Source organism: Orcinus orca, chromosome 3 (genome assembly GCF_937001465.1).
Source record: "Orcinus orca chromosome 3, mOrcOrc1.1, whole genome shotgun sequence".
Lineage (NCBI taxonomy): Eukaryota > Metazoa > Chordata > Mammalia > Artiodactyla > Delphinidae > Orcinus > Orcinus orca.
In genome coordinates, this window is record NC_064561.1 from 30,643,216 (window position 1) to 30,670,606 (window position 27,391).

The following is a 27,391-nucleotide window of genomic DNA, read 5'->3' on the forward strand; positions in this document are numbered from 1 at the left end:
ACACCCATCAGTGAAACTCACAGGCGATTACCATCCTCTCGTAATTGGAGCCAAAGACTCCAGTTCACATTCTTTCTCGGAAAACTAGTCAAAGTGTTGCTTCTGTTTTCTTTTAAGAATAAAAATACACGTCAGTTTCAACAGGAGAGTGGCTGAATCTTAAGGGCATTGAGGAGAAGAGGAGAGAGGCTAGGGCCTTAAATAGAAAAGTGCTCCCCACTCCTGAGGCTCCTGGCCAACGTGGAAGAAACCCCTGACCCCTCTTTCCCTTCCAGCTAAGGGAGGAGGCTTCAAGGAAGGAACAAAGAGGGTTTAATGCCCTGATTCCTGCCTGGGTGCGGCTCGGGTCTCTGCCGGGGGCCATCATTAGTGGTGGGTTTGCACAGGGATTACATTTTTATATTTTATTCCAACATGTTAGTTTTTACATTAAAAAAAAAGTTAATTAAATGATGCTGATAACTCTTGAGCTCTGACTGACATAGTGCAATTTAAGATTCATTCTGCAAAGCCTGGTGTGTCAGGGTGGCAGCCAGGAATTCTCGCATCTATTTTATATTGCTTAATGAAAGTGAAATGTTATCTGCCGCCAGTGGTAGTCATATTTGGCTCTTAATTATTGCAATATCGATTCCACTTTTTTTTCGTCAAGATTTTGTCAAAAGACTGGTTGGGATTTGGGTCTGCAGACCCGACCTACTTCTTTGCTAAGAACATCTGCTTTAAGTTGATTAATATAATACCTGTGTTGGGGGAAGGAGAAGGCAGGGGTGACTAAGTCACTGAGACTGCAGAGTGCAAATGATCACGTAGATCTGAACTTTGGAGAAAGGCTGAGGTCACCGCGATTCCAGACCAAGACCATTAGCAGAGTGGGTGTTTAGCAGGCAACAAACCCAAATAAGAGCACCGGTGAGTCAGTCTGTGTATTGGGTTGGCCACAATGTTCGTTCAGTTCATGAATCCTTTGTTCGATAAAGTCCTTGGTGAAAATGAAAAAGGTCTTTTATTTTTCTTAAAACCAAACGAACTTTTGGGCCAACCCAACAGGAGAGCATAGGTGCCCTACTTACAAGGGACAGGCCTAGGCTTTGCGTCCATGGCTTCAAAGAAACCAACCCTTTGAGGAAAAAGTGGTGTCTCAGATTCGAGAATTGAGAAGGATTAGCTCTTCACACTGTGGAGTCTCAATGACTCCCTGCAAAGCCTTCAGGGTCTCCCCAAGCCTTCTCCGCTCGTCTCAGGGAGCTCTCAGCAGGCTGTCTTGTGATTTATGTGTGTGTGCTTGTCTTCCTAGCTTCATCGTGAACAGAAGCGAGTAAGTAAATCTGGACATGACTGACTCATCACCATACGGCTGATTCTTAGTAGAGAGCCGCGGAGAGAGTAAGGGCTGGAAAAATGGGATCTTGAGTGGAGGAAGGAATAGGCTGCTTCTCTTAGCGCTGCCAGACCCTGCCTTGGATGAGTTCCAATCCCTCACGTTCTGCTCAGAATCACAAAGCTGCAATAAGATGAGACTGTTGTCTCTTTTCATTCCAATTCTATCCCTCTGTGCCACAGAACAGGGTGGAGTTGGAGCCACCAGTTTTTGTTTGTATGTTTTAGTTCTAACTCAAGAGAAGTGAGTTGAGATACATATAGTTCAGTTTTAGGCGGATGTACTTATGCAGCTCATACGTGGTCCTTCTACCATCTTTTAGATGGTTGCTGGCCATTCTGGTACTCACGGCTTTCAGGAATCCTCCTGCCCTATCATGCCAACTCACCTAGCATCATTACAGAAAGTGGCGTGCTCAATGGAGAAGTCATATATCGTGGAAGTGTAATAGTTAATTAACAACAAATTTTAGGTTATTTGTCTGGATGTTGTGATGTTTGCACTAATTGTCAGACTTTCAAAATTTGCAATTTGTTTTGGTTTCTTTTCTTATCCTAAATAATAGTCAGTTTCATTCCCAAATTGCATAAGATTCAGGCCCCATGAAACCTGGGTACCTCCTTGGTGAAAGAGCTTTGAACACAGTGCCAAGAACTGTCCAAAATTGTATGGAAATATCGTTGTCATTGTTACTCTGGGTAGGTGCTGTGTTATATTTTGTTTCCTGACCTCCATGTTTATACCCTGACCTCACAGAGGAAGCATTCCTCTCTGACTACAATCTCATTCTCCTCCCTAAGGTTCTACGTTGGCATTAAGCAGGGTCTGTTGGAGCTGTACTCGCAAGGCAAAGCTGGCCTTTGGGGAAGCTTAATTTCAATTTCTGCTGCCCTTGCCCGCCTTCCTAGGCTCCCACTTTTCTTGCGTCTCTTCCCTCTCTAGCACTCACACATTTGGGCTGGACCATTCCCTCCCCTAAACATCCTCCCTGGTGCAATGATGCTGCTGACCTACCCCAATACCTCCGTCAGAATCTCAGCATGGGGAAGTGTTTTAGTTGGAAAAAAAGCATAGTTCATATCATAATATAATTTTATAATGGGAAAATGAAAAGAAAATTAGAATTTCAAACATGAAGGAAAGTGTGAGATTCTTATGTTTATGGAAAGGGGCCAAGTTAAGAAAAGGCAGAGCGACACTGTCCTGTCCGTCATCATTTACTGCCTCACACTGGGGTTCACGTCTTGAGATAGTCTCAAATGGGGGGAGAAAGGAAAGCTTTCCCGCTGACCGAAGTTCACCCTAAAATGTGAGTGACTGACAGATTTACTCTATTCCCCAGGGCCTGGGTTTCCCAAGGACCATCTGAAGAGGGTGATAGTTATGAGAAGGGAAATGGGCTCCTAGAGGTGGGGTATCAGGCCTTCTGGGGAGGTGGGTGTTGAAAATGTCTTGAATGCCAGTGGAACTGGAGCTGCCAGGTGATAACCGGTTTACCTAGGAATAAGGCTCCTTCTACCACCAGAAGTTTTTCAAGCACGTAGAACTCTGCCCCTGCACGTTTTGGTTAGGCAAAGGAAGAAGCAAGGAAGAAGGAGAGTGAACGTTTAAATACGATTCGGGTTCGGAGGGTCAGCTCTGGGTTGCGTAAGTGAGACAGGGACGGGCACCGACTCCCAAAACTGGATTGTTCAGCTGCCAACTCACAATGCAGAAAAGACAGCAGCACGACAGGTCTCTCCCTGCCCGCCCATGGCCCCCCACCTCCCCGCCCTTTGCTGGTTACCGTTTTGAAGAGAGGGGATTGACATCCCTTTGTTTTCCGGTATGTAGTGGGAAGAAAAGAGGAATCAAACCAGTGTTCTTGTTAAAGCTTAACTTCTAATCGCCTGGATACCTGGCTGATAAAACAAGAGCGAGTCCAAAGGCGGTTAAAAAGGGGAAAAAAAAAAAAAATCACAGCCGGGAAGGGAAATTGACAGTTACACTTCTCCGCAGCTGTCCTCAATGTCACCACGTGGGCCCTTAGCTTGTACCATTGATGTTGTGGCCCCTGCAACTTCAGAGACGTGGAATCAGGGACAAACTCCAACCAAACGGTGGATGCTGGTCTTCGTCCCCTTTAACCCAAGCAACATGTCTTGACCCCCTCCTGTGGGCCAGGCACCGCTCTGGGCATCAAGGGGCAAAGATGTCAAAGGTGCCGGCTCTACAGAAGTTCACACCCTGGGGCCCTACAGACTTGCAGAAATAGCTAAAAAACAAGGCAGTCGATGGTGTCACCTTTGTGGAAAATTAGAGTTAAGTGGCCTAGGGGAGGGAGAGAATTATTTCTGCTGGGGAGACTGGGCTTCATGGAAGAGCCCAGTCTTAAAGATGGAACTGATGAGGGAGACGAGGTAGAGAAGGTATTTTAAGTAGAGTGAGTCAAGGTGTGGAGGCGGGGATGGGCAGGCAAGGGCTGATGTGGCTCTGAGCGGGAAGAGAGGCGACAAAGAAGCCAGGTCCAGATGTGGAGGGTGACAAATGCCAGATGAAATCATGCAGCCCTCATGGAAAAGCCCAGCGCCAGCTCCACCCCCTTCGCTGCCTGCTTTCACGGCTCTCCACTGCCCAGAGGATGCCTACGAAGAAGATGCTTTACTAGGGTAAAAAAGGAAGTAAACGTATTAGGAAAGGGACCTAGCTGGGGAGCTCTAGGAGGGTGGCTTGTCTGATTGTCATTTGGACGGACTGAGGATTATCCAGCCTCTTCCACTTTGCGTCCTTCTTCCTCTCACTGCTCGCCTTTCAATGATTACACCCTCTTACTCTACCCCATGGCCTCCCCCTCTGTGTTTCCATGATGGTTGGCTGTTGGCTCTTCCAGAACACTCAGCTTGAGTTGCCTTTTCTTGCCCAGGTCCCCATCTCTCACCCTCGAATGGGTGCTCTTTGAGCCTGGGTTTCATCCCCTTTTGGACCCTCAGAGCCCAGCATGGGCCTGACCAACCCTAATGCTTGGTAAACACATCCTGGATCACTGATCACAGAGGCTGGAACCTTCTTGGGTGGAAACTGGGTTTTCTTCTCTCCTTTTACCCCTCCCAGTGCCCGGCACGGTCTCAGCTCCTCAGAACACTCAGCATCACTTTCTGGTGGTCAGAGCACTAATCTCTCCCCCAGGAGGGGCCTCAGACACACAGAATGTAGGTGCGCCCTGTGACTTCTTCTAAGTCCTTCAGCTGGCAGCTGAAGCTGCCTCAGAAAACACCACCGCCCATTTGGTTGCTCAGGTCAGAATCCCAGCATCACCCTTGATTCCTCTCTCCTCTCTCTTTTTTCCCCTCACTTTTTTTACACCCTATAAACACAATTCCTATCAGATTTACTTCGAAAATATATCCCAGTTGGAAGCTCCCCATCTCCCCTGCTACCACCCTAGTCCATGTCACCATCCCCCAAATCCTGGACAATTGCTACAGCTCCCAACTGTAGTCTTACACCCCAACAGTCCATTCTTCACCCAACAGCCAGAGTCCTCTTCAAAAAATGCAAATCAGATCATGTCAGCTCCACCCCCCTTCCTACTTCCAAATTCCAATGGCTGTGCATTACATAATGGAAAAGAAAATGAAAAAGAATGCATATGTATGTATAACTGAATCACTTTGCTGTACAGCAGAAATGAACACAACACAGTAAATCAACTATACTTCAATAAAATCAATTTAAAAGCAGAATACGATTCACACGTGTCGACATGGTCATTCGGACCCTGAAGCGCTGGTCCCCTATCTACCTCTCTGCCCCACTCTGAGACACTCTCAGAAGTCCATACTGGACTTCCATCAGTCCCTTAAATAAGCAGGCTGTTTGTTGATGTTAGAGCTTTGGCACAACTTTTCTCTGCCTGGGATACTCTTTCCCTAGGTCTTCACGTGGCTGATCTCATCATTCAGGTCCCACCTCAAATATCACCTAGGATGAGGGGTTTCTCTGACTACTTTGTCTTACGAAGCTTCTTTCTCCCTCCTTCCCACCACCACGGTTCTATTTCTTACCCCTTTAGAGTTTCCTGATGGCATTTAGTGCTTCTTGAAAAATTTTTAATTTGTCCACATGATGTAGTCTGAAGTTCCCTGTCAGACCACAAACACAACTGAGGCTTTGCTTCTTCCTCTGTTTGTTTTGGTTTTTTTTCCCTTCGCCAGACAGTTCCGCACATAGTACATATTTGCCTTGTTGAATGAATTATTTCCCTTATTTATAGACTGCATTTCTCCCTCTACTTACAGATCCCTCTCTAGGTTTGAGGGCCTAGAATCAACTTTCCTGAAAAGAGAGTTTCAAAGAGCTTTTGTCCAGCACAGAGACCTGGACTTCAGACTCAGTAGCTAGCAATGGCCAGGAGGAATCTCCCAGGGGTGGACAGAAGTTACCTAGCAAGGCCTATGCAGTACTTCTAAGTCAGATCCTAGTAAATGTGCAGAGATATCCAGAAAATTCATAGTGAGCCAGCACACAGAGGTGCTCAATATAAATGCCTGAACTAATAAATGAATGTCAGAGGTTCTTGAACTTTGATGTGCGTCAGAATCTTCTCCAGAGCCTGTCAAAGAGAAGAGATGCCTCGGCCCTTCTCTAGACTTACTGAACCAGTGCCCCCGGGGGTGGGCTCCAGGAATCTGTATCTTTAAGAAGTACCACTTTAGAGACCCGTGAAATGGACCATCAGCTTAAAGTAGTGGTCCTTTCACTATTTGGTACGCATCAGATTCACATGTGAAGGTTTTATACAACACGGCTACCCAGGTCCCACCCCAGCACCTTGACCGAAGGCTTTCTCCTTTGCTGTAAGGCAGGTGTCGACCACTGTACTAGATACACATGCAGTGTTTTATAGATACACAAAGCATTTCCCCTAGTCCTTACCTGATTCCAGGCCTAGGTTTTAAACCTCAGCCCGTCACACAGAATCTGTATTCTCTGAAGAACCCCACCATTTACCCAAGGAAGTTGCGTAGCACTGGGAGCAATAGGGCAAAAGAAGGTTTTCTGTGCAGTCACTTACCGTAACTCCAAGATGCTGGTCACGTTTCGGGAGGGAAAGATGCGCCGGATGTAATTGAAGTCACCGACGAAGAGGCTCCCATCGACTCCAACAGCCAGAGCTACTGGGGCTAGCAGCTTGTTGCCTTCAGCAAGGCCGTTGCAGCTGGGACAGGAAATGCTCCGGCGGCGGCCGTTGCCCATGATGCTGGTGATGATGGCGGGCTGCTGGGTCAGGAACTGGTTCTCCCCAGTGCCCTTGTGTAGGATTCCTGGGGCAGGGGCAGTAAATGGGGGCAGTTATTGCAGCCCTCTGGGGAGGACACTTCTATAGGCTTACTGAGGATGAGGGGAAGTGACAGAGGGAAGAGAAACAGTAGGAAACGGCAACTTTGGGGAGCTCCCCAACTTCCTCACGATGCTGAGAGAGCTGTCATAGGATAGGGAAACCCCAAGGCCATGGTACGGGGTAAGATAACATTTGTAGAGATCACTGAAGAAGAACTGTGGGGTACACTAAGGTGGATGGTCTGGAAAAAAACAGCTCAACATTCCTTGACATTTACGAGTATTTTGGTCATTTGATGAAAAAGAGCTACGGGAAGGGGAGGGGGCTACCACTTAAATGTCAAGGCCGGAGAGAAGGTTCCAGAGGCAAGACTAGGCCGTATTTGGGAAAAGGAAATGTGCTCACGTACCACTTTTAACGTTGAGGATGTGATGTTTGTCCAGGGACCAGCCCCCGAGGTTGGAAGGGTCCAGCTCAAATCCCTGAAGGAGGGCTGTCCTTTTCTCCCACAGGATGAGACTGGGGCAGGTCTCATATTCAAACCCGACAGACACTGAAAGATAAAAGGGGGTGGGGCAGAGTGGGAGATGAGAGAGTTTCCTTGATTACTCCAGAGCCCTCCAGCAGGAATGAGAAACTTGTGCTGACGGTAATACAGATTCAGCTCAAAAAACTCACTCGAGGCAGGCTGATTGCTTTTCTCCTTGTGATTCCATACAATATTAAATTCAAATTTCAAGCTGAACTCAACCTTGAAACTTTACACAGTCATAGTCTGTGGGGATAGAAAGAACTTTCCAATGAACAGCTGGTTTTCAAAAATGACCCCAGCGATGGGGAGGGAAGAGATGAATCATTTAGAAACTGAATACAACGCTCCTTTAGAGATGGACAGGAGACCGTTTCCCTTAGCCTGTTCACGGCCTGCATTCGCTATATTTTGTGTTATTTATTTTCACTCACTAGGAGAAAGACCTATGGAAGCTCTGTGGCTCATTTATAAGGAGATTCTGGAGGCGACAGCTTGTGTTAGCTGAGGCACTTTGTACATTCACTGAGGATTCCAGAGAGTTCCAAGTGAGGCAGGCATGGGGACACCGCCTGCCAATTATATGGCAATTCAGTGGGGAACAGAATCCAAAAACTATAAAAATCCTGCATTTGCCACATGGACAAATAGGAGAGAGGGGTGGGAGAAGAAGGATTTTAGTTCCAGTTCTGTTCCAGCTCACACTTCCTCGTGGCTCCATCTCCCCCGTGTGTAAAACAGAGCAAGTGAAGCCTCAGTTTCTCAGAGAGATGTCGTGAGGATAGAGGAGACAAAACGCCGAGATGCCATACATTTTTAATTGGAACGCCGCTTCAGAAACATGAGGCATTGTTATTATGGCTGTTCCTTCCACATTAAATTCTTAACTATGTGTGTCACCTTTGGGGATTCTCCACAGCTTTTTTTAAATCCTGAGATACAGGAGTGTTGAAATGAAGGAGAGGTACATTTTATCTTTTAAAAAAACCCATGTATGTACTGGCTTGTCCTCTGAAAATTCCAAGAAACAATGACCAACTCAGTAGCAAAGAGAAGTGCTAGTGCCTGGTTTGTGGCCTTGAAATATTATTTCTCATTAACAGGAATCAGGGCTCCTTGAAGAAACGGCTGGAACAAGAAATGAACAACAGAAGACCAGGCGATTTGATCACACCAGATAGCAAGGAAGGAAATACAATCTACTAGGGCCACGTCGAAAGAATTTGGGAATCAGCTTGAAGAAGCTTCCACTGACCAAAGATGAGACAATTTGACTACGAGGAAAGATAATAACTTCAATGGATATATTAGAGGTATTTCATCCTGTGAGTTCATAATGGTATTTAAAAACACTGATTTGCCACCAGCAGAGGATGTGAGAGAGCCAACTTATTAGGCTGGAAACTGGTAAATAAAGGGAAAGAATCACGCATTTATCCTTTCTTTCTTACTTGAACTGTACCTCAAACAACCAAGCAGTTAATGAGAGAGTATCTCTAAATAAAAGTATTCTAGCTAGTAAATAATAAAGAAGCAATGACAGAATTAAAATATCATTTTGCAATCCCTAATGACCTAATGAATCTAGGCAATGAGCATCAATGCTGCTGAAATCACAAAAGAATAGACAGGCTGACATTAGTCACCTCCAGACAGAAGAAGACTGAACCATCTATCAAGCGGTCTTGCTTAAAAAAAAAAAAAAAATCAAAGAATAAAATACTTAGGAATAAATTTAACCAAGGAGGTGAAAGACCTGTACACTGAAAATGACAAGAAAGTGATGAAAGAAACTGGAGAAGACACAAATAAATGGAAAGATACTCTATGCTCATGGATTAGAAGAATTAATATTGTTAAAATGTCCGTACTACCCAAAGCAAAGTACAGATTCAACGTAATCCCTATCAAAATTCCAATGCTATTTTTTCACAGAAATAGAAAAAACACTCCTAAAACCTGTATGGCACCACAAAACCCTGAACTGTCAAAGCTATCTTGAGAAGAAGAACAAAGCTAGAGGCAACACACGCTCAGATTTCAAACTATATTACATGGCTATAGTAACCAAAACAGTATGGTGCTGGCATGAAAACAGACACAAAGATCAATGGAGTAGATTAGAGAGTCCAGAAGTAAACCCAAGCATACATAGTCTATTAATTTATGACAAAGGAGCCAAGAATATACAATGGGCAAAGGACACTCTCTTCAATAAATGGGTTGGGAAAGCTGGACAGCCACATGTGAAAAAAAGAAAAAGAAAAAGAAATTGTACCACTCTATGCCACTCACAAAAATGAACTCAAATGGATTAAAAGCTTGAATATAAGACCTAAAACCATAGAACTCCTAGAAGAAAACATAGGCAATAAGCTCCTTAACATCAGTCATTGCAATGATTTTTTGAATTTGACACCCAAAGCAAAGGAAACTAAAGCAGAAAGGAACAAGTGGGACTACATCAAACTAAAAAGCTTCTGCACAGCAAATGAAACCATTCATAAAATGATAAGGAAACCTACTGAATGAGAGAAAATATTTGCAAATCATATATCGGATAAGGGGCTAATGTCCAAAGTATATAAAGAACTCATACCACTTGACAGCCAAAAACCAAAGAACGCAATTAAAAAATGGGCAAAGGAACTGAATAGACATCTATCCAAAGAAGACATACACAAGGCCAATGGTATGTGAAAAGATGCTCAGCATCACTAATCTTCAGGGAAATGCAAATCAAACCTATGATGAGATATCACCTCACCCCTGTCAGAATGGCTATCATGAAAAAGAGGATGTGGAGAAAAGGAACCCTTGTGCACTGTTGGTGGGAATGTAAACTGGTGCAGCCATTATGGAAAACAGTATGGAGGTTTCTCAAAAACTTAAAAATAAAACTACCATAGGACCCAGCAATTCCACTTCTTGGTATCTATCTGGAGGAAACAAAAACATCAACAGTGAAAAGATATATGCACCCCTATATTCGTTGCAGCCTTACTTACAATAGCTAAGATATAGAAACAACCAAGGTGTCCATCTACAGATGAATGGATAAAAATGACGTGATATACAATCAATGAAATATTATTCAGCCGTACAAAAGAATGAAATCTTGCCATTTGTGACAACATGAATAGACTTTGAGGGCATTATGTTAAGTGAAATAAGTCAGATAAAGAAAGACAAATACTGTATAATCTCACCTATATGTGGATCTAAAAATCTGTGTAAATAGGAATATCATTTGCTCTAAATGCCTCAATGTTTTATTGTGATAAATAGTAAATTTGGGGGACTTCCCTGGTGGCACAGTGGTTAAGAATCCACCTGCCACTTCAGGGGACATGGGTTCAAGCCCTGGTCTGGGAAGATCTCACATGCCACAGAGCAACGAAGCCCATGCACCACAACTACTGAGCCTGCGCTCTAGAGCCTGTGAGCCACAGCTACTGAAGCCCGCGCGCCTAGAGCCCGTGCTCCACAACAAAGAAGCTGCCACAGTGAGAAGCCTGTGCACTGCAATGAAGAGTATCCCCCGCTCACCACAACTATAGAGAAAGCCCGCATGCACCAACGAAGACCCAACGCAGCCAAAAATAAATAAATTAATTAATTTAAAAAATTTTTGGAGAAATCTAAGTAATGTTTTTAAAGTGTTTATGAAACAAAGATGATCATAAGCAGAATTAAAAAAAAATAAAAACAAACAAAGCAAAAAACAAAAAGCCAAGCTCTTGTACAGGGAACAGATTGGTGGTTGCCAGAGGCAGGGGCTGGGTGGACCAAACAGGTGAAGAAAGTCAAAAGATACAAACTTTCAGTTAAAAAATAAATGAGTCACAGGGATGTGATATACAACATGGTAACTATAATTAGTAATGCCGTACTGTATATTTGAAAGTTGCTAAGAGAGTAGATCTTAAAAGTTCTCACCACCAGAAAAAAAATTTGTAACTATGTATGGTGACAGATGTTAACTAGATCTACTGTAGTCATCATTTTGCAATATATACAAATATCAAATCATTATGTTGTATACATTGTATGTCAGTTAAACCTCAAAAAAGTTGGTATAGATAAAATATCAAACTTGAACCTAGAAAGCCTCAAGGTCCAACTATCAATTTATAGGAGATATAGGACAGAGGAACACGTTAAACAGCCACAGGTGTGCAATCAGAAAACAAGCCAGACTATGGGAAATGCTACAGGCAAACAATACAGTTTCTTCAACAAATCAACCATAAAACCTAAAAAAAGAGGTTGAAATGGAAGGAGAAACCATAGATTAAAATAATTGAAGAGAAGTCAGCCGGTTGCACAAGGTGGATCTCGTCTGGATTCATAGTAAGTACAGGTAAAAATCTATAGTAATTACACAAAGGAACATGAGAGAAAGTCAAAGTAACTAATACCAAAGACAGCAGAAAAAGAAAGAAGGCACAATGGATCACAAAAGGGCCAGAAAACAAAGAATAAAATGACAATACTAAGTCCCTATCATTAATTAGTTTAAACGTAAACAGATTAAATTCTCCAATCAAAAGACATGAAACGGCTGAATGAATAAAACCAACAAGAGCCAATGTTATGATGCCTATAAGAGACTCACTATAGCCATAAGGACCCAGATGGACTGGGAATGAAGGGATGGAAAAAGGCATTGCAAACTTTCAAGTAAATGGTAATCCCATGCCCCCCAAAAAGCAGGGGTAGCTATATTTATATCAGACAAAATAGACTTCAAACTAAAAGTGTTAAAAAGAGACAAAGAAGGCCATTATATAATGGTAAAGTGGTAGATACATCAAGAAGATATAACAATTATAAATATTTATGCACCCAACAGTGGAGCATGTAAATATATAAAGCACAAACTAGCAGAGCTAAAAGGAGAAATAAACCATAATAGGATAAAGTTGGGGACTTGAATATCCCACTCTCAAAAATGGACAGATCATCCAGACAGAAAGTCATAAAGGAAACAGAGGATTTCAACAACACTGTAGACCCAATGGACCTAACAAACATACATAGAACATTCTATCCAACAATGGCAGAAGTGTACATGGAACATTTTCTAGGATAGACCATATGTTAGGCCACAAAACAAGTCTTAGCAAATTCAGGAAGATTAAAATCATACCAAATATCTTCTTTGACCACAATGCCATGAAACTAGAACTCAATAACAAGAGGAAAACTGGAAAATTCAAAAATATATGGAAATTAAAAAACACTCTCCTGAATAACCAATAGATTGAGGAAGAAACTAAAAGGGAAATAAAAAGAGACAAATTAAAATGGAAACACAAATACCAGAACTTCTGGGATGCATTAAAAGCCAGTTCTAAGAGGGAAGTTCATAGCAATAAGCACCTACATTAAGGAAGATCCCAAATAAACAATCTAATTTTGTGCCTTAAGGAACTAGAAAAAGAAGAACAAACTGAGCCCAAAGTTAGCAGAATAAAGGAAATAATAAATATTGCAGCATAAATAAATAAAATAGAAAAGAGAGAAACAAGAGAAAAGGTTAACCAAACAAAGAGTTGGTTCTTTAAAAAGATAAACAAAATTGACAAACCCTTAATTAGACTACCTAGGGAAAAAACAGAGAGGACCCAAATAAACAAAATTATGAATGAATAAGGACACATTATTTAATAATTTATACTACAGAAATACAAAGGATCATAAGAGGCTCCTCTGAATAACTATACACCAACAAACTGAACAACCTAGAAGAAATGGAAAAATTCTTAAAGACATACAACTTACCAAAACTGCATCAGGAAGAAATAGAAAATCTGAATGACCAATTGCTAGTCAGGAAGAAACAGAAAATCCAAACGACCAATTGCTAGTCAAGAGATTGAATCAGTAATCAAAAATCTCCCAATGAAGAAAAGCTTAGGACCAGATGGCTTCACTGGTGAATTTTCCCAAACATTTTAAGCAGAATCAACACCAATCCTTCTCAAACTCTTCCAAAAAATCAAAGAGGAGGGAACACTTTCCCAACCTCATTTTCAAGGCCAGCATTACCCTGATACCAAAACCAGAAGAGGACACTATCAGAAAACTACAGGTCAGTATCCCTGATAAGTACAGATGCAAAAATTCTCAATAAAATACTAGCAAATCAAATTCAGCAGCATATTAAAATGATCATACACCCTGATCCAGTGGGATTTATCTCTGGGATGCAAGGATGGTTCAACATATGCAAATCAATCAATGTGATAATCCAATTAATAGGATAAAAGAAAAAATCATATGATTATCTCAAGAGATGCAGAAAAAGCATTTGACAATACTCAACATCCATTCATGATAAAAACTCTTAACAATATAGGCATAGAAAAAACCCAACTCAACAAAATAAAGGCCATATATGACAGGCCCGCAGCTAACATCATACTCAATGGAAAACTATTGAAAGCTTTTCCTCTAAGATCAGGAACAAGACAGGAGTGCCCATTCTCACCACTCCTAGTCAACATAGTATTAGAAGTCCTAACTGGAATAATCAGGAAGAAAAATAAATAAGATGTATCAGAACTGGAAAAGAAGCAGTAAAATTGTCCCTATTTGCCAATGGCATGATTTTATATATAGAAAATCCTAAAGACTCAAAAAAAAAATGTTAAGACTTAATCAGTAAATTCAGTAAAGTTGCAGGATACAAAATTAACATACAAAAACCAGTAGCATTTCTATACACCAACAATGAATTTTCTGAATAAGAAATAAAATAAATAAATCCCACTTATAATAGCATCAAAAAATACTTAGGAACACATTTAATCAAGGAGGTGAAAGATCTCTACTCTGAAAACTACAAGACATTGAAAGAAATCAAAGAAAACACAAATAAATGGAAGGTATCTTGTGTACATGGACTGGAAGAACTAAGAGTGTTAAAATGTCAATACTACCAAAAGCCATTTATAGATTCAATGTAATTCCTATTAAGATTCCAATAGCATTTTTTTATGGAAGTAGGAAAAAACACTCCTAAAAGTTATATGGAACCACAAAAGACTCCGAGTAGCCAAAGAAATACTGAGAAAGCAGAAAAAAGCAGGATGCATCATACGTCCTGGTTTCAGGCTATATTATAAAGCCATAGTCATCAAAACAGTATGGTACTGGCATAGAAACAGACAAAGAGACAATTGGAATAGAGCTGACAGCCCAGAAATAAACCCATGCATATATGGTCAACTAATATTTGACAAAGCAGCCAAGAATACTCAATGGAAGAAGACAGTCTTTTCAATAAATGGTGCCAGGATAATTGCATATTCTCATGTACTAGAATGAAACTGGACCCATATCTATACCACTTACAAAAATTAACCCAAAATGGATTAAATACTTAAATGTAAGACCTGAAACTATAAGGAAACAGGAATAAAGCTCCTTGACATGGGTCTTGGTAATGAGTTTTTGGCTATGACACCGAAAGCACAAGTAACAAAATGGAAAATAAGCAAGTGGGACTACATCAAACTAAAAAAAACCTTCTGCACAAGAAACCATAAAAGTGAAAAAACAACCTATATAATGGGAAAAATATTTGCAAATAGTAGATCTGATAAGGAGTTAATATCCAAAACACATAAAGAACTCATACAACTCAATAGCAAAAAGCCCAAATAATCCAATTAAAAAATGGGCAAAGGACCTGAACAGACATTTCTCCAAAGAAAACACACAAAAGGCTAACAGATACATGAAAAAATGCTGAACATCACTGGTTATTAGGGAAATGCAAACGAAAAGCACAATGAGATAACACCTCATGCCTATTAGAATGGCCATCAAAAAGACAAGGGATAACAAATGCTGGTGAGGATGTGGAGAAAAGGAGACCGCTGTGCAACGTTGGTGGGACTGGAAACAGTATGGAGGTTCCTGAAAACTTAAAAATTAAAGTACCATATGATCCAGCAATTCTACTTCTGAGAATGTATCTGAAGAAATGGAAACCCTATGTCAAAGAGATATTTGCACTCCCATGTTCATAGCAGCATAATCAAGATATGGAAACAATGTAAGTGTCCACTGATGGATGAATGAATAAAGAAACTGTAGTATGTGTGTGTGTGTGTATATATATATATATATATGTATGTATACATATATATACAAATACATACAATATACATATGTGTGTGTATATATATGTGTGTGTGTGTATATATATATATATACACACACAATGAAATATTACTGAGCCATAAAAAATGGGAAATCCTACCATTTGCAACAACATGATGGAACTTGAAGGCATTATGCTAAGTGAAATAAGTCAGACAGAGAAAGACAAACACTGTGTGATGTCACTTATATGTGGAACTAAAACCAAAACAAACTCATAGAAAAACATATCAAACTTGAGGTTTACCAGAGGCAGAGAGTGGGGAAAGGGGAAACTGGATGAAGGTGGTGGAAAGGTACAAACTTCTAGATACAAAATAAATAAGTACTAGGGATGTAATGTACAACATGATGACTAGAGTTAACACTGCTGTATGATATACAGGAAAGTTGTTGAAAGACTAAATCCTATGAGTTCTCATCACAATTTTCCTTTTTTCTCTTCTTTTTTATTGTTTCTTTATGAGAAGATGAACGCTAGCTGAATCTATTGTGCTAATCATTTCACAATATAAGTAAATCAACTATCATGCTGTATGTCATAAAGTTATACAGTGATGTAAGTCAATTATTTCTCAGTAAAACTGGGGAAAATGAGCTAGTGATGAAAGGGAAAACTACAGATTAAAAAAATTTAAGAGAACCCAGCTATTCCCTTCTTGGTATATATCCAGAGGACACCAAAACATTAATTCAAAAAATATATACACCTCTATGTTCACTGCAGTATTATTTACAATAGCTAAGATATGGAAACAACCTAACTGTCCACTGATGGATGAATGAATAAAGAAATTGCGGGAGGACGAGGGGAAGATGGCAGAAGAGTAAGAGACGGAGATCACCTTCCTCTCCACAGATACACCAGAAATACATCTACACGTGGAACAACTCCTACAGAACACCTACTGAATGCTGGCAGAAGACCTCAGACCTCCCAAAAGGCAAGAAACTCCCCACGTACCTGGGTAGGGCAAAAGAAAAAAAGAAAAAACAGAGACAAAAGAATAGGGATGGGACCTGCACCAATGGGAGGGAGCTGTGAAGGAGGAAAGGTTTCCACACACTAGGAAGCCCCTTCGCGGGCGGAGACTGAGGGTGGTGGAGGGGGAGAGCGCAGCAACAGGGGTGTGGAGGGCAAAGCGGAGAGATTCCTGCACAGAGGATCGGTGCTGACTGGCACTCACCAGCCTGAGAGGCTTGTCTGCTCACCCGCCGGGGCGGGCGGGGCTGGGAGCTGAGGCTCAGGCTTCGGTCGGAGCGCCGGGAGAGGACTGGGGTTGGCGGCGTGAACACAGCCTGCAGGGGGTTAGTGCACCACGGCTAGATGGGAGGGAGTCCGGGGAAAAGTCTGGACCTGCCGAAGAGGCAAGAGACTTTTTCTTCCCTCTTTGTTTCCTGGTGCGCGAGGAGAGGGGATTAAGAGTGCTGCTTAAAGGAGCTCCAGAGATGGGCGCGAGCCGCGGCTAAAAGCACGGACCCCAGAGACGGGCAGGAGACGCTAAGACTGCTGCTGCTGCCACCAAGAAGCCTGTGTGCGAGCACAGGTCACTATCCACACCTCCCTTCCGGGGAGCCTGTGCAGCCCGCCACTGCCAGGTTCCTGGGATCCAGGGACAACTTCCCCGGGAGAACGCATGTCGCGCCTCAGGCTGGTGCAACGTCATGCCGGCCTCTGCTGCGGCAGGCTCGCCCCGCAATCCGTGCCCCTCCCTCCCCCCGGCCTGAGTGAGCCAGAGCCCCCGAATCAGCGGCTCCTTTAACCCCGTCCTGTCAGATCGAAAAACAGACGCCCTCCGGCGACCTACACGCAGAGGCGGGGCCAAATCCAAAGCTGAGCCCCTGGGAGCTGTGCGAACAAAGAAGAGAAAGGGAAATCTCTCCCAGCAGCCTCAGAAACAGCGGATTAAAGCTCCACAATCAACTTGATGTACCCTGCATCTGGAATACATGAATAGACAACGAATCATCCCAAATTAGGAAGGTGGACTTTGAGAGCAAGATTTATGATTTTTTCCCCTTTTCCTCTTTTTGTGAGTGTGTATGTGTAGGCTTGTGTGTGAGATTTTGTCTGTATAGCTTTGCTTCCACCATTTGTCCTAGGGTTCTATCTGTCCGTTTTTATTTTTTTTCTTAATAATTATTTTTTATTTTAATAACTTTATTTTACTTTACCTTTTCTTCCTTCCTTCCTTCCTTCCTACTTCTACTAATTCTTTCTCTCTACTTTTTCTCCCTTTTATTCTGAGCCGTGTGGATGAAAGGCTCTTGGTGCTGCAGCCAGGAGTCAGTGCTGTGCCTCTGAGGTGGGAAAGCCAACTTCAGGACACTGGTCAACAAGAGACCTCCCAGCTCCACATAATATCAAACGGCAAAAATCTCCCAGAGATCTCCATCTCAACGCCAGCTCCCAGCTTCACTCAACGCCCAGCAAGCTACAGTGCTGGACACCCTGTGCCAAACAACTAGCAAAACAGGAACACAACCCCACCCATTAGCAGAGAGGCTGCCTAAAATCATAATATGTCCACAGACACCCCAAAACACACCACCAGATGTGGACCTGCCCACCAGAGAGACAAGATCCAGTCTCACCCACCAGAACAGAGGCACTAGTCCCCTCCACCAGGAAGCCTACACAACCCACTGAACCAGCCTTAGCCACTGGGGACAGACACCAAGAACAACGGGAACTATGAACCTGCAGCCTGCAAAAAGGAGACCCCAAACACAGTAAGATAAGCAAAATGAGAAGACAGAAAAACACACAGCAGATGAAGGAGCAAGATAAAAACCCACCAGACCAAACAAATGAAGAGGAAATAGGCAGTCTACCTGAAAAAGAATTCAGAATAATGATAGTAAAGATGATCCAAAATCTTGGAAATAGAATAGACAAAATGCAAGAAACATTTAACAAGGACCTAGAAGAACTAAAGATGAAACAAACAATGATGAACAACACAATAAATGAAATGAAAAATACTCTAGATGGGATCAATAGCAGAATAACTGAGGCAGAAGAACGGATAAGTGACCTGGAAGATAAAATAGTGGAAATAACTACTGCAGAGCAGAATAAAGAAAAAAGAATGAAAAGAACTGAGGACGGTCTCAGAGACCTCTGGGACAACATTAAATGCACCAACATTCGAATTATAGGGGTTCCAGAAGAAGAGGAGAAAAAGAAAGGGACTGAGAAAATATTTGAAGAGATTATAGTTGACAACTTCCCTAATATGGGAAAGGAAATAGTTAATCAAGTCCAGGAAGCACAGAGAGTCCCATACAGGATAAATCCAAGGAGAAATACACCGAGACACATATTAATCAAACTGTCAAAAATTAAATACAAAGAAAGCATATTAAAAGCAGCAAGGGAAAACCAACAAATAACACACAAGGGAATCCCCATAAGATTAACAGCTGATCTTTCAGCAGAAACTCTGCAAGCCAGAAGGGAGTGGCAGGACATATTTAAAGTGATGAAGGAGAAAAACCTGCAATCAAGATTACTCTACCCAGCAAGGATCTCATTCAGATTTGATGGAGAAATTAAAACCTTTATAGACAAGCAAAAGCTGAGAGTTCAGCACCACCAAACCAGCTTTACAACAAATGCTAAAGGAACTTCTCTAGGCAAGAAACACAAGAGAAGGAAAAGACCTACAATAACGAACCCAAAACAATTTAGAAAATGGGAATAGGAACATACGTATCGATAATTACCTTAAATGTAAATGGACTAAATGCTCCCACCAAAAGACACAGATTGGCTGAACGGATACAAAAACAAGACCCATATATATGCTGTCTACAAGAGACCCACTTCAGACCTAGAGACACATACAGACTGAAAGTAAGGGGATGGAAAAAGATACTTCATGCAAATGGAAACCAAAAGAAAGCTGGAGTAGCAATTCTCGTAACAGACAAAATAGACTTTAAAATAAAGACTATTAGAAGAGACAAAGAAGGACACTACATAATGATCAAGGGATCGATCCAAGAAGAAGATATAACAATTGTAAATATTTATGCACCCAACATAGGAGCACCTCAATACATAAGGCAAATACTAACAGCCATAAACGGGGAAATCGACAGTAACACATTCATACTAGGGGACTTTAACACCCCACTTTCACCAATGGACAGATCATTCAAAATGAAAATAAATAAGGGAACACAAGCTTTAAATGATACATTAAACAAGATGGACTTAATTGATATTTATAGGACACTCCATCCAAAACAACAGAATACACATTTTTCTTAAGTGCTCATGGCACATTCTCCAGGATAGGTCATATCTTGGGTCACAAATCAAGCCTTGGTAAATTTAAGAAAATTGAAATTGTATCAAGTATCTTTTCCGACCACAACACTATGAGACTAGATATCAATTACAGGAAAAGATCTGTAAAAAATACAAACACATGGAGGCTAAACAATACACTACTTAATAACGAAGTGATCACTGAAGAAATCAAAGAGGAAATCAAAAAATACCTAGAAACAAATGACAATGGAGACACGACGACCCAAAACCTATGGGATGCAGCAAAAGCAGTTCTAAGAGGGAAGTTTATAGCAATACAAGCCCACCTTAAGAAACAGGAAACATCTCGAATAAACAACCTAACCTTGCACCTAAAGCAATTAGAGAAAGAACAAAAAAACCCCAAAGTTAGCAGAAGGAAAGAAATCATGAAAATCAGATCAGAAATAAATGAAAAAGAAATGAAGGAAACAATAGCAAAGATCAATAAAACTAAAAGCTGGTTCTTTGAGAAGATAAACAAAATAGATAAACCATTAGCCAGACTCATCAAGAAAAAAAGGGAGAAGACTCAAATCAATTAGAAATGAAAAAGGAGAAGTAACAACTGACACTGCAGAAATACAAAAGATCATGAGAGATTACTACAAGCAACTCTATGCCAATAAAATGGACAACCTGGAAGAAATGGACAAATTCTTAGAAATGCACAACCTGCCAAGACTGAATCAGGAAGAAATAGAAAATATGAACAGACCAATCACAAGCACTGAAATTGAAACTGTGATTAAAAATCTTCCAACACACAAAAGCCCAGGACCAGATGGCTTCACAGGCGAATTCTATCAAACATTTAGAGAAGAGCTAACACCTATCCTTCTCAAACTCTTCCAAAATATAGCAGAGGCAGGAACACTCCCAAATTCATTCTACGAGGCCACCATCACCTTGATACCAAAACCAGACAAGGACGTCACAAAGAAAGAAAACTACAGGCCAATATCACTGATGAACATAGATGCAAAAATCCTCAACAAAATACTAGCAAACAGAATCCAACAGCACATTAAAAGGATCATACACCATGATCAAGTGGGGTTTATGCCAGGAATGCAAGGATTCTTCAATATACGCAAATCAATCAATGTGATACACCATATTAACAAACTGAAGGAGAAAAACCATATGATCATCTCAATAGATGCAGAAAAAACTTTCGACAAAATTCAACACCCATTTATGATACAAACCCTGCAGAAAGTAGGCATAGAGGGAACTTTCCTCAACATAATAAAGGCCATATATGACAAACCCACAGCCAACATCATCCTCAATGGTGAAAAACTGAAAGCATTTCCACTAAGATCAGGAACAAGACAAGGTTGCCCACTCTCACCACTCTTATTCTACATAGTTTTGGAAGTTTTAGCCACAGCAATCAGAGAAGAAAAGGAAATAAAAGGAATCCAAATCGGAAAAGAAGTAAAGCTGTCAGTGTTTGCAGATGACGTGATACTATACATAGACAATCCTAAAGATGCTACCAGAAAACTACTAGAGCTAATCAATGAATTTGGTAAAGTTGCAGGATACAAAATTAATGCACAGAAATCTCTGGCATTCCTATACACTAACGATGAAAATCTGAAAGTGAAATCAAGAAAACACTCCCATTTGCCATTGCAACAAAAAGAATAAAATATCTAGGAATAAACCTACCTAAGGAGACAAAAGACCTGTATGCAGAAAATTATAAGACACTGATGAAAGAAATTAAAGATGATACAAACAGATGGAGAGCTATACCATGTTCTTGGATTGGAAGAATCAACACTGTGAAAATGACTCTACTACCCAAAGCAATCTACAGATTCAATGCAATCCCTATCAAACTACCACTGGAATTTTTCACAGAACTAGAACAAAAAATTTCACAATTTGTATGGAAACACAAAAGACCCCGAATAGCCAAAGCAATCTTGAGAAGGAAAAATGGAGCTGGAGGAATCAGGCTCCCTGACTGTAGACTATACTACAAAGCTACAGTAATGAAGACAGTATGGTACTGGCACAAAAACAGAAAGACAGATCAATGGAACAGTATAAAAAGCCCAGAGATAAACCCACGCACATATGGTTACCTTATCTTTGATAAAGGAGGCAAGAATGTACAGTGGAGAAAGGACAGCCTCTTCAATAAGTGGTGCTGGGAAAACTGGACAGCTACATGTAAAAGAATGAGATTAGATCACTCCCTAACACCATACACAAAAATAAGCTCAAAATGGATTAAAGACCTAAATGTAAGGCCAGAAACTATCAAACTCTTAGAGGAAAACATAGGCAGAACACTCTATGACATAAATCACAGCAAGCTCCTTTGTGACCCACCTCCTAGAGAAATGGAAATGAAAACAAAAATAAACAAATGGGACCTAATGAAACTTCAAAACTTTTGCACAGCAAAGGAAACCATAAACAAGACCAAAAGACAACCCTCAGAATGGGAGAAAATATTTGCAAATGAAGCAACTGACAAAGGATTAATTTCCAAAATTTACAAGCAGCTCATGCAGCTCAATAACAAAAAAACAAACAACCCAATCCAAAAATGGGCAGAAGACCTAAATAGACATTTCTCCAAAGAAGATATACAGACTGCCAACAAACACATGAAAGAATGCTCAACATCATTAACCATTAGGGAAATGCAAATCAAAACTACAATGAGATATCATCTCACACCAGTCAGAATGGCCATCATCAAAAAATCTAGAAACAATAAATGCTGGAGAGGGTGTGGAGAAAAGGGAACACTCCTGCACTGCTGGTGGGAATGTGAATTGGTACAGACACTATGGAGAACAGTATGGAGGTTCCTTAAAAAACTACAAATAGAACTACCATATGACCCAGCAATCCCACTACTGGGCATATACCCTGAGAAAACCATAATTCAAAAAGAGTCATGTACCAAAATGTTCATTGCAGCTCTATTTACAATAGCCCGGAGATGGAAACAACCTAAGTGCCCATCATCAGATGAATGGATAAAGAAGATGTGGCACATATATACAATGGAATATTACTCAGCCATAAAAAGAAACGAAATTGAGCTATATGTATTGAGGTGGATGGACCTAAGTCTGTCATACAGAGTGAAGTAAGTCAGAAAGAGAAAGACAAATACCGTATGCTAACACATATATATGGAATTTAAGAAAAAAAAATGTCATGAAGAACCTAGGGGTAAGACAGGAATAAAGACACAGACCTACTGGAGAACGGACTTGAGGATATGGGGAGGTGGGAAGGGTGAGCTGTGGCGAAGCGAGAGAGAGGCATGGACATATATACACTACCAAACGTAAGGTAGGTAGCTAGTGGGAAGCAGCCGCATAGCACAGGGAGATCTGCTCGGTGCTTTGTGACCTCCTGGAGGGGAGGGACAGGGAGGGTGGGAGGGAGGGAGATGCAAGAGGGAAGAGATATGGGAACATATGTATAACTGATTCACTTTGTTATAAAGCAGAAACTAACACACCATTGTAAAGCAATTATACCCCAATAAAGATGTTAAAAAAAAAAAAGAAATTGCAGTATATATAATGGAATACTACTCAGCTGTAAAAAGAATGAAAGCCTGCCAGTTGTGACAATGTGGGTGGGCCTTGAAGGTATTATTCTAAGCGAAATAAGTCAGAAGGAGAAAGACAGATCCTGAATGATTTCACCCATATGTGGAATCTAAAAAACAAATGAACAAACAAAATAAAACAAAAACAAACTCAGTGATAGAGAGAGTAGATTAGTGGTTACCAGAGGGAAAGGGGTTTGGAGGGTGGGCAAAATGGGTGAAGGGGGTCAGCTGTATGGTGATGGGTACTAACTACAGCTGTGGTGGTGATTCCTTTGTAGTGTATACAGATGTCGAATTATAATGCTGTAAACCTGAAACCTGTATAATAACAAAAAATTTGTTGCAAAAGGTAGATCTTATTTGGATTCTGATTCAAACAAATAAAGTACTACTTTATTTTATGCTACTCATGAGGCAATTGAAATATTGAACAATGACTGGCTATTCGATATTAAGAACTTCTTGTGTTTCTTTGTTGTGATATTGTTGTTATGCTTTTAAAGTGTTTTTTAAGGATACACTCTGATATACTACAGATGAAATGATCTGATGTTTGGGACTTGCTTCAGAAAAATATGGGAGGTGGAGAAGTGGATGGAGGTAAGGAGGAAACAAGATGTGTTGATAATGGTAGGAGCTGGAGTCCATGCGGTACGTTATGATATGCAATCTTCTTTTTGATGTTGGCTATCATTTTGATATTGGCTAAAGCCTGACATAATATTTATTAAATTAGCCACTGTTTATATTTAAATGCACTCGTTACTCCGATAACTTACTACTGTCTTTAAGTTATTAACTCTACCCATTGACGAAGCAGACCGCAAGGGCAATATTCTGAGCATGTGTAGCCTGCTAGGGCTGTGACTTTAGGCAACTTGCTTACCCTCTCCCTCAGGTCCCATCTGCTCAATGGGGATTATGAGAGGGTCTACTTGATAGGGTTATTGAGAGGTCACCCAAGACAAAGGCTTTAGCACAATGCTCTGCGGCAAGGGAGTGTCTGATGAACACTGGCTGTCAATTACAGTGAACATTTCTGAGTTTGCTGGTTTCTTATTTTGGTAACTTATTGCAGTTCTTGAAAACCACAAGCCTACTGGTGAAGAAAATACAGGATTCTGGATTTTAATGAATCCCAGACAGCTTTCTACAAGTAAGAAAATATACTGGGTAGGTTGACATGAATCCACAGCTCACAACTCTTCAAAGACCGATAACGATACGACCCTTCTCTTATGTTGGTCTTTCCCAAGTGGGAAATCACGTGATCCCCTCAGAGGCAAAGCCTGAAACATAGCATGTAGCTTTCAGCCCCCCTCTAGCTCCGTCTTCTGGTTCTCTGGTTCTGTGCCACCTGAGAATGTTCTCTCTGGAACATGATCGAGCCCCTGCCCACCTCTCTCCCCATCTCAAATAGTCTCCCTGTCCACTACATTCCAGCCACACTGGCCTATGTCTGTCCTTCAAAAACACCTCCCTCTTCTCTTTTTCTGCCAGGAAAAGAGTGCTCTTTTCCTGATTTTCACACGGCTCCTTTTCATTCAAGCCTCTGTTTAAACATCATCTGCTGAGGAACCCTCCCTGAACGCCCACCCCCCGTTGCCCCTCTTCCCCAGTATACAACACATTTTTATTTTCATATTAGCACCTAACGCTGCTTGATATTTTCTTGTCCAGGCTGTGTTTATTATTCCGATCCCTCAGTAGAACAGGAAGTCCACGGAAGAGGATGCTTGTCTGCTTATGGACCACTGCCTCCCTAGCTACTAGAATAGTTCTCGGCACATACTAGGAACTCAATAAATACAGGCTGATTTAATGCATGCCTAAATCCAAGAATCAATAAGGGGTTGAAACTGAAACATACCAACAGCGTCAGAGAGTCCGTAGACCCTTTGGCCATAGGCATCCGTCTTATCCCAGATGAAGGTGTAGGCCAGGTTGGGAGAGGCCTGGAATGACTTCTGGAAGAGGTGCCCCTCTACAGCTACCATCAGATGAACCTTGATGAGGTTCAGGGGCACCGTGGACTGGGTCATGGTGATCTTCAGCAGCGACTTGTAGCCTGCGGTCCTGGAGCTCAGGTAGCGAAGCTTCACGTTGGAACCAGGGAGCTCAATTTCTTCATGAAGAACCTGGGGAGGAAATGCAAGGTAGATACACTGCATCAAAGGCACCCCGGCAGCTGGGCTGCTTGCAACCCAAGGCTACCTGTCTGCTCCCACCCCCACCAAAGCATCACGCCTTACAGGGGAGTGCAAGAACCACGTTCCATGGCTGAGAAGAGAGAAAAAACCCCCCGACAACCAAAACTTTATCCTGCACTACGGAGCAAAGTGGCTGAGGTTATGATTTTTGGATTAATAATTATTCTTGGTCACTGTTGTGTTTCTTTTTAAAACCACGCTGTTGGCAAAAGATGTAAATAAGAACAGCAGGCTTTATTGCTAGTTGCATGCAAGGAGCCCACAAGAGGCTGTAATTATATGAACCTGCAACTTCCACCGACAATTGCTATAAAGCAACAGGGAGGCAATAATGTAATATGCCCTCTGTCGTAACACTGATGTAGATCATTAAAGCGCCTCTTATCATGTATCTCTGTGACTAACAGGAATAAAAAGCAATTTGCAGGTGCGTTGCACATATGTGTATTGTTTTTATTCTATTAAAAGCTCCAGTGACTGCTAAAGTCTGGAAACATCCGGCATGTCCAGGAGAGATTCAGTTTTCTCTCCAGTGACTACAAATTCTACTGCGTTCTTACTTTTTGCCCCTCCCCTTAATATTAGTTTCTGGCTTATGCAGGCAGAGAGCGATGGTGGGAGGAAGTCAGCCAGCCAGTTTGGGGCAGGGCAGTATTGAGAGTCCCACCCTGGTACCCGGTGCTCCTACCTGGGTCTCAGGCACGATGGGATTCTGCCCAGGGGCAGCGCTGAAGAAGGTGGACAGCGGGGAGGAGATGATGATTGGGTCCGGCCGGACAAAGCCACTGAGGTCGCAGCTGGGGATGGAGTTCTCCTCTGTCTTCATCACCAGAGTGTCCATGGCGTAAAAGCTATTCCACGGCAGCCACACGGTACGCTCCTGGCTCATGAACGGGGCTCGCTCAAAGTGCAGGGTCAAGGAGGCGCCGCCATTGGCGATCAGGTCAAACCTGGAGAGGGGGTAAGTGAGCTCACTGAGAGGGGTGAACTCACCTGCAGACCAGGTAGGTGCTCTGACCTCCAGGCTTAAAGTAGTGGGAGGGGCAGAGCAGGCAGGAGAAGAACATGGGCTTCGTGGGAACCCAAACTCTACCACTTACTAGTTGTGTGACTATGGGCAAGTTGCTAACCCTCTCTCAGCCCCCGTTTTTTCATCTGTGAAAAGGAAATAATTATACCAATGTCCCGGTGTGGCTGAGAGGATGAAATTTTGTGATGAATTCAAAGTAGGGGTCAGCCGACTCGGCCCATGAGCTAAAGCCGGCCCACAGCCTGTTTTGGTAAAAAGTTTCATTGGAATCCCAGCCACGCCCATTGATTAGCTTATCCTCTCCAGCTGTTTCTGACCTACAGTGGAAGAGCCTGGTAGTTTTAACAGGAACCATATGGCATCAAAGCCTAAAATAGATACTACCTGGCCCTTTACAGAAAATGTATGTCCCCCTCCTCCCCCCTTCCCAGGTGTAAAGCATTTAGCATCGTGCTAGGCTAATAGGAGTCTTCACTACATCGTGGAGTTACAATGATTCAATTCTAGGACACAGGGAGGGGCTCATGAAAGCTTTCTTTTCTTCGACCTGTACTGTTTCTGTTGGTTTCACAGAACCTTGATGTTTTTTGAGATACAATTGACATATAATATTATATTAGTTTCAGGTGTACAACATAATTCAATATTTGTATATATTGTGAAATGATCACCACCATAAATCCATTCATCACCACACCTAGTTACAATTTTTTTTCCTTGTGCTAAAAACTTTTAAGATGTCTCAGCAACTTTCAAATATACAATGTGGTAATAGTAACTACAGGCACCATGTTATACATACATCCCAGGACTTGTTTATCACT

The 27,391-nt window shown here is 41.7% G+C and overlaps 1 protein-coding gene across 13 annotated transcripts in view; it reads right to left on the minus strand.

Moving 5' to 3' along the window:
* Window positions 1–27,391, minus strand: part of TENM2 (teneurin transmembrane protein 2) — a 713,065-nt gene that overhangs the window by 67,882 nt on the left and 617,792 nt on the right. For all 13 annotated transcript variants that reach the window (XM_033432114.2, XM_033432113.2, XM_033432112.2 and 10 more), the window contains 4 exons: window positions 26,226–26,487; window positions 25,198–25,465; window positions 7,111–7,254; window positions 6,435–6,684 (listed from right to left, as the gene is read on the minus strand). In XM_033432114.2, coding sequence (XP_033288005.1) covers window positions 6,435–6,684; window positions 7,111–7,254; window positions 25,198–25,465; window positions 26,226–26,487 — 924 coding nt within the window. The remainder of the gene's footprint in view (window positions 1–6,434; window positions 6,685–7,110; window positions 7,255–25,197; window positions 25,466–26,225; window positions 26,488–27,391) is intronic.